The 15,757-nt window shown below is 37.2% G+C and overlaps 2 protein-coding genes across 6 annotated transcripts; one reads left to right on the top strand and one right to left on the bottom strand.

The window, feature by feature from the left end:
• Window positions 1-200: 200 nt before the first annotated feature.
• LOC147536779 (ATP synthase subunit delta', mitochondrial-like) lies at window positions 201-3,222 on the bottom strand. Its single transcript, XM_086640787.1, has 2 exons — window positions 2,759-3,222; window positions 201-795 (listed from the first exon to the last, which is right to left on the bottom strand). The coding sequence occupies exons 1-2, from the start codon at window positions 3,020-3,022 to the stop codon at window positions 451-453; spliced, it is 609 nt and encodes a 202-aa protein (XP_086496913.1). The 5' UTR covers window positions 3,023-3,222; the 3' UTR covers window positions 201-450.
• A 5,788-nt stretch (window positions 3,223-9,010) lies between these two features.
• On the top strand, window positions 9,011-15,071 carry LOC147536778 (uncharacterized). Of its 5 annotated transcripts, none has more exons than XM_086644068.1 (10): window positions 9,011-9,469; window positions 10,484-10,586; window positions 10,668-10,853; window positions 11,602-11,704; window positions 11,791-12,242; window positions 12,470-12,733; window positions 13,446-13,548; window positions 13,628-13,944; window positions 14,044-14,148; window positions 14,378-15,071. In XM_086644068.1, exons 3-10 carry the CDS (start codon window positions 10,731-10,733, stop codon window positions 14,687-14,689), a joined length of 1,779 nt encoding a protein of 592 aa, XP_086500194.1. In that variant the 5' UTR covers window positions 9,011-9,469; window positions 10,484-10,586; window positions 10,668-10,730; the 3' UTR covers window positions 14,690-15,071. The 5 variants fall into 5 exon arrangements, with proteins under 5 accessions (XP_086500194.1, XP_086500195.1, XP_086500193.1 ...); XM_086644069.1 differs by having other exon boundaries at window positions 9,021-9,469; window positions 14,381-15,071; XM_086644067.1 differs by lacking the exon at window positions 10,484-10,586 and adding an exon at window positions 9,598-9,696 and having other exon boundaries at window positions 9,052-9,469.
• The last annotated feature ends 686 nt before the right edge of the window (window positions 15,072-15,757 follow it).

The following is a 15,757-nucleotide window of genomic DNA, read 5'->3' as shown; positions in this document are numbered from 1 at the left end:
ACAAAAATCTTCTTCGAAAAACTAGTTACTTATGAAGTATCACAATGGAAAAACAAACACAATAGAACAAGTCCATTATGATCGCATTTTAAACATGTTACTTCTAATCTGGGACATACTGAAATTGCCATTTATGGTTTTTATCTACAACTAGGGCATCCTCAAAGTAAAACCAAGATCATATTCTTAACAGAAAAATAGAGACCTTCAATGGGGGTTCCTTAAAATTTATTCAACCTTACAAAAATCAGCAAGACAGTCTAGAGAGAAAGATTATATTGTTCCCTCTGCACTCATACAAGTAAGAACCAAAATAAATAACACATACCTAAACAGTTTTTTTTTTTTCGGGTGACGAGGGTCGACATATTCATTAACAGCCAAGAAAACAAAATTAAACAAGAGAAGACCGGAGCCGAAATTATGAGGGAATAAGAAGGGGCTTTTCAATTAGCCAGTAAGTGCAGCATTAAGAGCACTGTGGACATCTACGCCTATTTGAGCTTCAGCTTTCTCCAAATCTGTTGAAGCCGAGCTCAGCTTCTGGGTGAAGTCTGCAAGTCCTTTCTGCACAAGGGCTGGGTCGATACGATCAAGTGGGGTAGCTTCGACAGCAACTATATCTGCAAAAGAATTTGCATGGATGAAAGCAAACCCACTGCTAACAAAGTACTTGGTCACATCGTTTCCTTCATGCACTGAGAGGAGCCCAGGTTTGAGCTCTGCAATTGTGGGGACGTGTCCGGGAAGAACACCCATCTGGCCTGTTGTAGCTGGAATTATTACCATGTCGACCTGAATATCCATTAGAATAAAGTTATAAAGATTAAAGATTCGTAAAAGTAAATAAAGTCCCAAGAGCTTAAAAATCCTTTTCATAAACTTGAAATTACATCACTTCCCTCTGGAATTCAGATTCATATGTAGTCAAAAGAGTTCCCTGGGTGACAGTTAGAATTGGTAGGTAAAAGCCAGGAGAAACAAAGCAGCTACACTTTAGTTTTTCTTTTTCCTATGTCTCATCTTTAGTTTACATCGATATACATGAAGTTTTGAATTACGATGTGCACAATTAGATACATCATATGTATAAAAGGGAAAAGCAGATACCTCACACGACAAATACATTGGGACGCAAGGCATTTGGGGTACCTTCCAATGAGTAGAAGGCCTTACCTAGCCTCTCGCCTCAAACAACATAGAATGAACTATCAGATGTTACCGACCTTGTAGATTGCCCTCAACAAGCAAAGAACTCAAAAGTATTCTAATTAAAAAATAAAAAACAGATGTGTCAACCCTTCGTTTTAGTCCTTAAAATATATATATATATATATCATCAAATACATTCATATGGACTTCAAGAAGCTAAAAATAACAAGTAGGTATGATGGTATGACTTTTCCTTCAAGTCCTTTAAGGCCATAAGCCAATAACTAGATCACTGGTACACCAATGAACAGCAAACAGATCAGCTTAGACATGTCCAATTTTATTTTTTGTTCCAACACTGGGTTATCTAGGGCTCAACTTTCTGTGAACTTCTCTTGTCCGATCAGTAGTTCAGTACTACCCAGTGATTGAGACTTGGCTAAAGTCCATTAACTAGATAAAGACTAGGAGAAAACAGAAACTGCACTTAATAGTTCAAGCAAATCTTAGATCTTTACTATCTTAGAAGGTGTTCAGAGGAAACAAAAGTTGGTATAAGAGATTAAGAGTAACCACTTTTTTGCCCGACTTCCACTCATTTTAAAGTAATTCAACCCACTAATTAATGCACCGGACCCCTAAACTATCTACTAGTTCAGTGTATGTGCCATAATGCCAACAGCTAGTTATTGAAAGATTCCTAGTCAAGACATCAATATATTAGTCCTTTAAATTGTCTCAGACCTGCATTTACAGAATGGTAAAAGATATTTGAAGGCCAAAAAGCTTGAATAACATAGTGAAGTGGTTGCTCGACTCTGAAAAAAGCAAATGAATGATCTTGATGGTTACAAGACATCCAAGTTCGTAAATTGACCCCTTGAACACATAGAGCATATTATTTCAATAACAACAAGATTTCTAGAGTTCATTTCCATTCTAAACGTCTTACATCCTGATCCTAATACTCGAGAATATAAATTAGGAGACTTCCATGTATTAGTTGGTAGCGGAAGCCCCAAATCACCAACTAGTAGAAGAGAACTAAAACTGACGTGTACATATAGGGTAACTACGAGATAATGTGGACTCACTCTATCATAGATTATCCTCAGAAGTTATTTGTTACTTAAATAAAAAATATCAAATAATATCAAGTATGAACATTTGATTTAGCAAACTCTATCAAAATTCAAGTTGAGTCACCAATCGAGCAGGAAAAATATTATCTCAAATCAATTTTTGAAACGATCAAATGAATGTGGTGAATTCCTTCCTTGGGGTTATGGAATATAACAACCCTTCGGGAAAATGTCTCAAAAATCAGAACCAATTCTATTTGAAGACAATCCCATAACCAAATTGGTAATTCACAACCATGGGTACCATATAATAAAACGAAATTAGGGTTTATATTTCCACATCGAAATTATACAAACTACAATTGAAATACAAATTAGGGTTCTTATAATGCATGTTCAACACATGAATAAACAAAATCCCCAATTACTTCAACGATAGAAACCAATAATCATTACAAAAATACAAAACAACTAGATCAATCATCGAATGAATCAATCTGAGAGAGAGAGAAAAAGTGACTTACCTCCTTGGAAGAGAGCTCAGAGTGGTAAGGCAAGACGAAATTGACAGTAAGTTTGGTAGGGATAGCTGAAGGAGTAGCTGGACGAGATTTCATAAAAGAAATGGGAGTCTTTGGTGGTTCAAGATTCGGAACTACCTTCTTCCAAGCATCAATGAAAGCCTGATTTGTTGTTTCAGTAGCAGGTAGATCTGTAGATAATGATCGAACACCAGTTTTGATCATACTCGATCGACCCAACAGATTACGTGATACTTGTCTCAACATTTTTTTCTCTTGACAAAATTGATCGATCAAAATACTAATTTGATGGTGAAATTCACAAAACGAAGAGAAACCCTAGCTCTCTCTCTCTCTCTCTATCGGTTTTCTCTGTTCTTCCCCATTTAGGTTTTTGTTAAAACAATACAGCCTCCGAATATTGTTCACGGTGCGCAGTTTAGAACCTCGTGATGTACGGCTTATTTTAGCATTATGGGGTTTACTTCAATTACTGTAGTTTTTTGCACTAGGAGACTAAAATAGTATAATATCTTTGTAGTCCCCAAGCTTCCAAGTCTTAAAAACTAGTCCTTCGCTTAGTGAGGAAACTAACTTTCAAAAAAATTATGGGGCGTCAACAGTTGGTAGCCCAAGTGGTTCCAAGGTGTTGACATAAACTCCAGAAATCCCTGGAGGTCCCAAGTTCAAATCCCAAAGAAGGTGGAATCTTTGGTTATTTGAATTGAGATTATTAGGGTGTAAATAATGTTGTTGGGCTTTAGGCCATGTCTTGTTGGGCTATAGGCCCGGTTCTGTTAGTGTTTAAGTGGGCGGTTATCGAGCTTATCACATCTATGATGTATCAAGTGCCAAATGTAACGACATACGTAGATCGTAGTCGACTTCCAAAAAAAAAAAAAAAAATTATGGGGCTGCTGAGCTGCTGAGTGTTAAATTTATCGATGACTAATATTTTGAATGATTATCGATGATTAATATGTTCTATTTTTTTTTCTTAGCCCAAGTTCACACGCTTAATGAAATCCATGATAGAAAAAGAAAAAAGACATAGGATGAACATTATTGGTTCGTTTTTAATTTTATTATTAATTCTACTTTTGAATGCGTATTACTTGTAATCTTTGCTTTCTCAGGTCTTTAGCATCTTAGTGTACTATTATTTTAATCTCGTAAATATTTAAAACACAAGCTTAGTTTTATAGTCAATACTTTCTGCTTGTATTTAGTTCTTTGTATATGGTGTTTGCTTGTTGGTTAATAGTTTCCTCCGCATTAATTCCCTCATACATAGCCATAATATTAGCATGGAACATGCAGGGTTGTGGTTCTTATTTAACTCTTAAACATCTTCATAATATGATCATCTCCCACAACCCCAAATTCATGTTCTCTCTGAGACTAAAAAAACCAAAGGTAATTTTGGTACTCTTTTGAACGTTGCAAAGAATTATACTAAATATCATTATGTCAAAACCATTCAAAGAGCAGGTGGCCTCATTTTCCTCTAGAAAGACAATGTTGATATCACTATTCTTCTTTCTGATCACAACATGATACATTCTAGTCATACAATCAAGACGACTAATCAGAAAGTTTTCATGATTGATTTCTACAGCAATGTTTATTCCAAAGGTTTATCACGCCTAGGAATAATCTTCACTCTCTTGGAGAAGTTTACCCTAATTTTGGCCCTAAAATTTGCCTAATTTTGACCCTAAAATTTGCCCTAATTTTGGCCCTAAAAGTTGCCCTAATTGATTTATTTAGTGCGGAACCCGGACCGATAACCGGGTACCCGAAGAAAAGATTCGACTACGGGCGGGCTTTGGGCAGACGACTTTGAGGTTTTGATCGGACCGGATCGACCGAAATTTCCATTGGACATATTGATGTTGGGCCCGGACCGCCCGAGCCCGATTGAAATCGTACCGCGGGTAAGCCCGACCGGACCGATTCCCAGCCCTACCCAAAACACTCCGACCATGGTCCTATTCTTTTCAATATTAATCATCAAGGTAGATCTCACCCGAAACAATTTAAATTTCCTCTTACCTAGATGTCTCATCCTGATTGCAAACATTTTATCTCAAATCATTGGCCAAAAAGCAATTGTTCCCCTGCCAAATTCAGAGAAAATTAACTAACCTCATCCATAAACTCTCCTCTTGGAACAAGGAAGTATTCATTAATATTAAGGTGTCGTTTGGCAACACTAAAATAAGTAACTTTTTTGCTTATTTAAGTAGAAAAGTAAAAAAATTAGTTTGTTAACGTGAAAATTTCTGACTTCAACTAAGTTAAAATTTGACTTTCTTTTGAAGTTAAGATTTTTAGCTTTTGACTTTAAAGTAAAGTTACTTATGTACAACACATACATAAATTTTACTTGACGAAATTTTTTTCTTCGTCTACCTCCGCTCCACCACCACAACTAAACTTCTACCATTCCATTGTACCTCCACCACCACATCCACAACAATTGCACCTCCCCCACCACCATACCTCGACCACCACCACCGTACCTTAACCGCCATCACCGCACCTTAACCACCACTTTCGCACCTCCACCTCCACACCACCACCACCACCATACCTCCATCACTAACACCACTATCACACCACACTCAACTACAACAATAGGAGGAGTTGAGTCCGTCATCGGTGGAGTGTCATCGGAATTCGAGTTCAGATCACTTATGTTGGCAGATTGTCCAGAAGTCATTATTCTGTAAAAAAATAGAAGAAAATAATCTATTTTAAAATCAACGTCACAATAATATTAGAAGTGACGGTTCAAAATTTTCAAATGCAGCGTCACAATAAAATTATAAGGGACGGTCCAGATTGTCACAACTAACAGAAGTGTTGGAAAGGAAAAGGGACAGTAGATGCTGTCTCAAATAAATAGTCCCAAACAGAAGTATTGGGAAGTAAAAGGGACAGTCCAGAATGTCACAACTAACAGAAGTGTTGGGAATTTAAAGGGACAGTATATGCTGTCACAAATTAATAGTCCAAACAGTTATGTAGTGTGGTAAATAAATAATCGTCACAAAAAGAATTCAGTGTGGTGCTGTCACAAAATAGGACAGAGGACGTGGTCAGAGTCTTGGTCAGATTTAATGGACCTGGTCAAAGTCAAAAGACTTGGACAAAGTCAGAGGACTTTGTCGGTCAAAGGAAAGGAGTCAATGTGAGTTGACTCTGTTACCTGTTGTGGTAAGGTTGCCGCCGGGCAAATTAGTGTTCCGGTAGGGTGGTGAACCGATTAGGGATTCGTTGAAACAGATCGTTTTGATGCAATTAACTTAGGGAAAAACACTAATCAAAGGGAGAGGAGTTCGAATCGAGTGAGTTCGTCCACCAACAGTAATCAAATATGGAGGATTTGTAGAGAGAGAAAGTTCTCTGGAACTGTCGCTCTCGGCCAGACAGGAAACTCACTCGTTTTTTGTGTCGGACCCTAGACGGTCGTGGTGACTTTCCGACGAGAAGAGAGTCCAGGTGTGGTGACTTTCCGACGAGAAGAGGGTCCAGGTGTGGTGGTGTTTCTGATACGAGCAAACTTCCGACAGGAAACTCGAAACCCTAGAGGTCGGTTGCCGGAGAAGATGGAAGGTGGAGTCGGGAACCAAAATTAAGTTTCGGTTCCGATCTGGAACAGAGTTGGGTCTGTTCCGAGTTGAGATATACTCTGGTGTTGTAAAATACCAGGTTAGGTCTTTTCTGGTATCCTAATATACCAGGTTTTCTCTATTCTGGAGTTATGATGTCCCGGATTAGGTCTGTTCTAATTTTCGTAGAAAAACCAGAACGGAACAGAACTAATTCTAACCTAAAAGAGGTTTAAAAAATTATCAAAAAATTCGAAAAAATTGGAAAAATTTCAGAAAAACTGAGTTAGTAACTGACCTTTGAAGATGAAGTTGGGATGATCAAAGTATAACGATAATAAGAATCCGTAGAGCTCCTTCGAATGAATAAAACCGAATAAACGAAATAATTATTATCGACTAAAAATTCGGAAAATATCAACTTGACTCTAATACCATATTAAATTGAAGGAGACACAAGAGATATAATTATCAAACGTGCTTTCATTGATAGAATGGATACATATTTATAGTGTATACATTAGGGTTTGTGGAGAAATAATAAATAAGGAAACAATACAAAGAGGAAATAATTAAATTACAATTGCTATAATATTTATTTCTTTCTATCTTGGAGAGATATCTTCTGGATATCTTCCTTGTCTTCAACATACTTCAATATAAGAATATGTTAAAATTGTCTAATTTAATTCTTTTTCAAATTGAACTTTCGATATATTCTCTGTTCAATGCGGGAGGGTAATAACGGAAGAATATGCAAGAGAATAACAAAATCAACTTTCAAACAAATGGGGCTGAGAGTGTTAAGCCTAAGATGAAGCTTACAAGTTTGATTTTAGTTTTATTCTACTTTTGGATGTATGTGACTTGTAATAGTTGCTTCTCATGTCTTTAGCATTTTAGTGTAATTCTTTGTATTTGGTGCTTGCTTGATGCCTTAACAGTTTCCTCCACTTTAATTCCCTCGTATATATTTAGTTATGTCTTTGTATTTTCTATATTAACATGCAAGGTTGTAGTCCTTACTTTAACTCGTAAATACCTTCGTACTATGATCATCTCCCACAACCCAGATTTCATATTCTCTATGAGACTAAAATCACTAATTTTTTTTTTACTCTTTTAGCATTGCAAACTATTATAAATATTCACTATGATGACCTCATCAACAGAGCAGGTGGCCTCATTTCACTCTGGAAAGACAATGATGTCACCGTTGTTCTTTCTAAGTAGAATGTGATACAATGTAGTCATACAATCAAGACGACTAATTAGAAAGTTTAATTTACTGGTTTCTATGTTAATCCCTATTATAAAGATAATCTCACACCTAGGACTAATTAGAGAAGCCATCTCAGACCCCTAGGCTATCATTGGAGACTTTAACAACATCCTTTCTCCACATGGGTAAACTGGATTACTAACTGGTGGCCGAGCCCGAGGGGTTGTTGTTGTTTTTTTTTGGGTTAATTCCGTTTTGGCCCCCGATTTGTGACCAACTGGCCGTTTTAGCCCCCATAAGTGTCCGGCAGTTCGTTTTGGCCCCAAAAAATTCTTAAATGGCCCCAAATTTTTTTAACCTCCCAATTATACCCCCATGGCATTTCTGTAATTTATTTTTTTTCTTTTTCTTTGTCCACCTCATCTAACAATTGACACATCACTCTGTCCACCTCACCCTTCTTCTCCGGCGAAAGGTTGCCGGCCGGAATAAAAAATTCCGGCCGGCCACCTTTACCAAAATAAATTTTTTTTTTTTTTATTTCTCTCTCTTCTTCATCTCCTTCTTTCTCTCTCTTCTTCATCTCCTTCTTTCTCTCTCTTCTTCATCTCCTTCTTTCTTTCTTCTTCTTTCTTTCTTCTTCTTTCTTTCTTCTTCTTTCTTTACCTCTCTCTCTCTCTAACCCTTCTATTTCTCTCTCTCTAACCCCTCTCTCTCTCTCCCTATAACTCCGGCGAAGGGGCGGAGCCCCTTCGCCGGAGAACCAGACCTTGAAGGTCTGGTTGGAAACCAGACCGAGATCTGGTTTCTACAACCAGATCCCGGTCTGGTTTGAAACCAGATCGGAATCTGGTTTCAACTAAGAAACCAGATTCCGATCTGGTTTCAAACCAGACCGGGATCTGGTTGTAGAAACCAGATCTCGGTCTGGTTCTCCGGCGAAGGGGCGGAGCCCCTTCGCCGGAGTTATAGGGAGAGAGAGAGAGAGGGGTTAGAGAGAGAGAAATAGAAGGGTTAGAGAGAGAGAGAGGTAAAGAAAGAAGAAGAAAGAAAGAAGAAGAAAGAAAGAAGGAGATGAAGAAGAGAGAGAAAGAAGGAGATGAAGAAGAGAGAGAAATAAAAAAAAAAAAAATTTATTTTGGTAAAGGTGGCCGGCCGGAATTTTTTATTCCGGCCGGCAACCTTTCGCCGGAGAAGAAGGGTGAGGTGGACAGAGTGATGTGTCAATTGTTAGATGAGGTGGACAAAGAAAAAGAAAAAAAATAAATTACAGAAATGCCATGGGGGTATAATTGGGAGGTTAAAAAAATTTGGGGCCATTTAGGAATTTTTTGGGGCCAAAACGAACTGCCGGACACTTATGGGGGCTAAAACGGCCAGTTGGTCACAAATCGGGGGCCAAAACGAAATTAACCCTTTTTTTTTTGAAGTGCCGTTTACATTTTAGGACTCAGGTTGGAAATGGGAAGAAGAGTAGTGTGGATATAACAAACCCTGGAAGGCGACTGTGAATCAAACGGGAACACCTCTCTCTCTCTCTCTCTCTCTCTCTCTCTCTATATCTAACAAGAAACGAAAAATCAATCTAAAATTTCACCCATTTCCTCAATTCAAATTCCAAAACCCTAATCAAACTCTTACATAGTACGATCAATTTGAGACAATGATTTCAATTTCAGATTCTGATTTCTATCAACTGTGAACAATTCGGCACTGTTCATATTCTCGTTCTTGAAAAGAAGTTCGAATTTTAACAGTTCTTTTGATTTAAACTTGTATCGGTGGCTCTCCGATGGAACCAAGTTCATCATCAGTAATGTCAAGAATTTATCGCCGACAAGGCTTTCCGATAGTCCAGTCCCATACGACTTTCCGGTAACCTCTTGTTTCCTCTTTCTTTTATATATCCAGTTAAATCTTTTTTATTTCATTTCAATTTTGTTCTTGAAATTTGTATCTTGTTCTTGAAATTTGAAATTTGGCGGGGGTTTTTTGAACTTCAGGGAGATCGATTCATTCCGAATAGAAGTTTGATGGATCTTGATCATGCAATTAGCTTATTAACGAGCAAGACTCTTTCGCCTGAAAATCCAACCTTTAACGTTTGTTACTTGTTTCTCTCTCTCTCTCTGATTTCTCTAACTTCTCTTCTAGATTTCAAATTGGATTCTGTTTTTGGTGTTGATCAGGAAGATAAACGAGGTTATAAATTCAGATTCAGACGGAAAACCATTCAGAATGTTGATTTCCAGAGGGAGAAAGAGGTCTGAGAGGCCAAGGATTCGACTTATTGATGAAATATTACACCAGGATGAGACAGACGAAAAGAAGTACATCAAGTCACCACGTCGTTTGCCTAAGGTAAAATTCTTTCTGAATCAGTTCATTTAGAAAACTTTCCTTTTTCGGAGTAGAGAAATTTTTTACGAAACTTGAATTCATTTTTTGTTAGGAATATTAGATATATAAATAGGGATTCTGGTAGTCATTTAAGTTTATACAATGTGAGATTTTGTATTTACGTTTTGTAGTAGGACAATAAATGTATCACTCTAGATCAACGCCTTTTACGCTATGTTTGATTCATAAGTAAAAAACACATATTTTATGCTCGCGCAAAACAATTCCGCAAGCTTGTGTTTTATTCCGGTCTTTTAGATATCTGAAGTTGCATTTGTTTTTCTTACAATGAAAAGGTTGCAAGTACTTAGATATTGACACTTGGATTTGGTTTTCAGAGAATAAACGAAGCGGGCAAAACTACACTTTTTGTTTTTTTTACGGTTTCAGTTCACTCATTGTTTTCCTGTTTTTGTTCGTCTTGTTCTTGAAATTTGTATCATCTTGTTCTTGAAATTTGAAATTTGGCGGGGGTTTTTTGAACTTCAGGGAGATCGATTCATTCCGAATAGAAGTTTGATGGATCTTGATCATGCAATTAGCTTATTAACGAGCAAGACTCTTTCGCCTGAAAATCCAACATTTAACTTTTGTTTCTTGTTTCTCTCTCTCTCTGTTTTCTCTAACTTTTCTTCTAGATGCTAAATTGGATTCTGTTTTTGGTGTTGATCAGGAAGAGTACAGGAGGAAGATAAACGAGGTTATAAATTCAGATTCCGACGGAAAACCATTCAGAATGTTGGTTTTCAGAGGGAGAAAGAGGTCTGAGAGGCCAAGGATTCGACTTATCGATGAAATATTACACCAGGATGAAACAGACGAAAAGAAGAACATCAAGTCACCACGTCGCTTGCCTAAGGTAAAATCAGTTCATTTAGAAAATTTTCCTTTCTAAATAGATATATAAATAGGGATTCTCGTAGTCATTTAAGTTTATACAATGTGAGATTTTGTATTTACGTTTTGTATTAGGACAATAAATATATCACTCTAGATCAATGCTTTTTACGCTATGTTTGATTCATAAGTAGATATTTTTAAGTAAAAATGGAGACTAGGACAAAAAAAGTACAAGTGTGGTAGCTATATCATGGTAGACATCGTTTTCCACCGTTCGTGTTATATAGGAAATTACAGATTCTTTATATCGATCGGGAAGATGAATGCATATCTGTTTGGTATAGAAGCTTCCCTTCTTGTTATTAATCTTATGATTAATAAGTCTTTGGGGCAAATATTTGATTTGATAGGGACCCTAGAAGATGTCCTTATGATTATATCTCTTTCATGCATTATTTATGGCCGCGTAAAAAAATTCCGCAAGCTTTGACTGGGGATCGGATAATGTTCTCCCTGTTGGCTTGGGCACACAGCTATATTTGTGGAACTCGGAAACTGACAATGTTCAAAAAGTAATGGAAATTGACGACAGAGATGATTATCCCACGAGTATAGCCTGGTTCGAAGACGCCAAAACAGTTGCAGTTGGATTAGCATCTACTTTTTTCTTTCGCCTAAGACAGAATGAAGCCAATGTAGATATATAAAACTGCAAGATTTCCAAAACAAAGATTAATAGCGCATCTCTAATCTTCATTTGTTCACAGATTAGAAGCCTAGAGGGACATCGACAAAGGGTAGGATGCCTTGCTTGGAGAGGTCAATCTCTAACTTCAGGAAGCCAGGACAAATCTATCATTAATCATGATGGTAATTGGTACATTTCTTTAGTTTCATTCAGTCCAGTATATTTGGGACAAGTGATTTAGCTTACATACTTTGCACTTTCTATACAGTGAGAGCGAGAAGCAGCTTAACTTCCTGTATACAAGGACATGCTGAGGAAGTGTGTGGTTTGAAATGGTCAAGCAAAGGAAATCAATTAGCAAGTGGGGGAAACGATAATATAGTTTGTGTATGGGAAGCTTCTAACATGGGTTCATCTAGAAGCACGACACGGTTCACTGACCATTGTGCGGCTGTGAAGGCCCTTGCTTGGTGCCGTTATCAATGTGACATACTGGCCTCTGGTGATGGCTCAGATGATCAATGTATAAAAATCTGGAACTCGCAAACTGGGAAGATAAACGAGGTTATAAATTCAGATTCAGACGGAAAACACATTATGTTGGTTTTCAGAGGGCGAAAGAGGTCTGAGAGGCCAAGGATTCAACTTATTGATGAAATATTACACCAGGATGAAACAGACGAAAAGAAGAACATGAAGTCACCACGTCGTTTGCCGAAGGTAAAATTCTTTTAGATTTGTCGAGTTACATTTGCTTTTATCACAATGGCAGGGTTGTAAGTATTTTGATGGTTACTTGATACTTGATTTTGTTTTCCACCGAATCCATTGAATGGGAAGAACACCATTTTTTGTTTTTCATCGTTTTCCAGTTTATGTTCGTCTAGTTTCTTAGCATATAAAAATAAATTATAATTTCTAATTGGTTAATTTATGTATAAATACAGTCGGGTTATAGGGTTTTGGATGCACAAAGACTGAACGACAACTTCTATATGAATCTCATTGACTGGGGATCAAATAATGTTCTGGTTGTTGGCTTGGTCACACAACTATATTTGTGGAACTCAGACGGAAAACCATTCAGAATGTTGGTTTTCAGAGGGATAAAGAGGACTGAGAGGCCAAGGATTCGACTTATTGATGAAATATTACACCAGGATGAAACAGACGAAAAGAAGAACATCAAGTCACCAAGTCGTTTGCCTAAGGTAAAACTCTTAATCTTGTTCTACAAAGTCCTCTTAAATTATCAAATTTCTGAATCAGTTGATTTAGAAATTTCAGTGGGAACTTGTTGTTTTTCCTTTTTTTAGGGGAGAGAAATTTTGTGCTGAAGTACTAAACTTGAACTCATTTCATACTTAGATGTTAAATTGTTTTATCTCAATTTTTATACATACCATATGCAGCCTTGGTGGTCAAACTTGTTTGAGTTGTGCAATTCTCTTGACACTTCGACTTTGGGTGGACAGTCCTTTTTAATATTTTGCACACTCGACTTTCAGATACTCATGTTGGTTAGGGATTCTCGTAGTCATTTAAGTTGATACAATGTGAGATTGTGTATTGATACTTGAATTTGGTGTTCAAAGAATAAACGAAGCGGGCAAAACTACATTTTTTGTTTTTTTTATTGTTTCGGTTTACTCATTGTTTTCCTGTTTTTGTTCGTCTAGTTTCTTAGCATATAAAAGTAAATTATAATTCATAATGTTTCCTTCTTTCTTTCCAAGTCCATATCTTCATCAATTTTTTTCTTTTCGCCTAAGACAGAATGAAGCCAATACAGATATATATTTATACTTCGGAAATGGGTTTCCCATAGAACTTCCATAGAACAAATCAGAACCTTTAATAAAAAACTGCAAGATTTCCAAAACAATGATTAACTGTGCATCTCTAATCTTCTTTTGTTCACAGATTAGAAGCCTAGAGGGACATCGTCAAAGGGTAGGATGCCTTGCTTGGAGAGGTCAATCTCTTACTTCAGGAAGCCAGGACAAATCTATCATTAATCATGACGGTACATTTCTTTAGTTTCATTCAGTCCAGTATATTTGGGACAAGTGATTTAGCTTACTTACTTTGCACTTTCTATACAGTGAGAGCGAGAAGCAGCTTAACTTCCTGTATACGAGCACATACTGAGGAAGTGTGTGGTTTGAAATGGTCAAGCAAAGGAAATCAATTAGCAAGTGGGGGAACCGATAATGTATTTTGTGTATGGGAAGCTTCTAACATGGATTCATCTAGAAGCATGACACGGTGTTCTGACCATTGTGCGGCTGTGAAGGCCCTTGCTTGGTGCCCTTATCAACATGACATACTGGCCTCTGGTGGTGGCTCAGATGATCGAAGTATTAAAATCCGGAACTCACAAACTGGGAAGTGCATGAATAGTATAGATACCGAGTCACAGGCAAGTCAAACCTATCATTTTTTTCTTGTTCTTTTTTCCAAAGGAAGTATATAAATGAGAGAAGAACCAAATGGCTATATTATTGTTATTGTAATGCAGATTTGCGGGTCTGTGAGGCCAAGGATTCGACTTATTGATGAAATATTACATCAGGATGAAACGGAGGAAAATAAGATCATCAAGTCACCACGTCGTTTGCCTAAGGTAAATTTCTTAATGTGGTTCTACAAAGTCATCTTAAGTTATCAAATTTCTGAATCAGTTGATTTAGAAATTCCATTGGAACTTGTTGTTTTTCCATTTTAGGGGTAGAGAAATTTTGTACTGAAGTACTAAACTTAAACTCATTTTCTTGTTAGCAAAATTTTGTACTGAAGTACTAAACATGAACTCATTTTGTACTGAGGTTGCTTACTTGTTGTTTCTTAAACAGAAGAATACCAGATTCGGTGCCTATGGTATTGTAGCACGAATGCCTACACAAGAAGGAGAAGGTCCTTCAGATAGTTTGTCGTCTCCGTTGCTGTCTCACTCTACGGCTAGAGAAATTTCATCTATTGCAGCTAGACGACCACTTCGTGCTTCGCCTTTTAATGATCTGCCTCAACCTGCAGGAGGCAATTCGTCTGACCCACCTAGGGATAACTTACCCCCATCATCTCCCCTTCCTGACAGCCCTGGACAAGAAACTACAGATATTAGTTTCGAATCGCCCTCATTTCAGCGAGTGTTTGTTTTTCAGTAAATTCTTGTCTCTACGCAGAACAAAGCAAACTGCAGAATATGTACATGTGGTACATATTAGGGTGTTTGTTGTGCCTACTTATGTCCTTTCTTGTCCTTCCCATGCTGTGGAGTTTTAGGACCCGTCCCCGGGCGAAACGTATCGCACGCTCTATCGTATATTTTTCTCTGTTCTGCCAGTTTCGTCTTATTCTTGGATACTTCTTATTTCTAGAACTCGGCATCCATCTAGTTTGGAGCGTGGTTATTTTGGTGGTGGTGCCCACTCTGCTTGGATTGTTATTGTGGTTTTATGGTTAAATGCTTTTTTGTAAACATGATGTAAGACGATGAAATTTTTACCGCTTCTAAATTTTTGTCAATATAAATGAACTTTTGTATCATTTAACAATTCCTAAGAGGGGATTCAACCTTTGAGGTTAGACAAAAGCTTCAGTTCATACAAGAGATGCATGATTTTCAACTTACCGGCCTTGGTTTCAGCCAAGCATCATGGTGTTCGATACTTTCCCTTTAAGCTCTACATTATATGTCTATTAATGGCGTGTTTGGTTGCAGGATTCCTAAGTAGGATTTCTATCAAAAGTGAGATTTGGTAGGATTCATGAATCCTTGGTCTGTTTGGCTACCAAGAATCCTAGGACCTAAGGATTCCTAATTCCAAAATTTGTATTGGACCAAAATCCCACCCTACCCCCTAGGATTTGCTAGGATTTTGAATTAATAAACCTAAATTTCAAACTTAAAATCAACAAAAATTTATTTCTCTTCTATAAAATAATTATTTTAAAAAACAAAAATAAATCCGACCAAAACAATTCCGCAAGCTTGTGCTTTGTTTCTGTCAGTTAGATTTCTCAAGTTAAACTTGCTCTTCTTACAATCGGTATGGTTATGTGAGTATTTCGATGGTCATTTGGTACTTGGACTGAAGGCAATGTAAATATTCCTATAACTCGAGTTAGGTTTCGTTTAGAATTTTCTTAGAACAATTCATAACCTTCGATATAAAACCGCAAGAATTTCAAAACAAAGATTAATAGCGCATCTCTAATCTTCTTTTGTTCAC

This window comes from Eschscholzia californica, unplaced genomic scaffold (genome assembly GCF_041429995.1).
Source record: "Eschscholzia californica isolate CP2 unplaced genomic scaffold, dmEscCali1.0.p SCAF_5, whole genome shotgun sequence".
Classification (NCBI taxonomy): Eukaryota; Viridiplantae; Streptophyta; class Magnoliopsida; order Ranunculales; family Papaveraceae; genus Eschscholzia; species Eschscholzia californica.
The sequence above is the reverse complement of the archived record's forward strand: the minus strand, read 5'-3'. Positions and strand labels throughout refer to the sequence as shown.

Bases quoted from the DNA above. Each gene is read 5' to 3' on its own strand.
- LOC147536779 (XM_086640787.1), bottom strand. From the start codon at position 3,022: ATGTTGAGACAAGTATCACGTAATCTGTTGGGTCGATCGAGTATGATC. The intron at 796-2,758 runs GTAAGTCACTTT...ATGGATATTCAG, and splicing joins CTGAGCTCTCTTCCAAGGAG to GTCGACATGGTAATAATTCC.
- LOC147536778 (XM_086644065.1), top strand. From the start codon at position 9,833: ATGTTGATTTCCAGAGGGAGAAAGAGGTCTGAGAGGCCAAGGATTCGA. The intron at 11,705-11,790 runs GTAATTGGTACA...CTTTCTATACAG, and splicing joins ATCTATCATTAATCATGATG to TGAGAGCGAGAAGCAGCTTA. The intron at 12,734-13,445 runs GTAAAACTCTTA...TTTTGTTCACAG, and splicing joins CACCAAGTCGTTTGCCTAAG to ATTAGAAGCCTAGAGGGACA.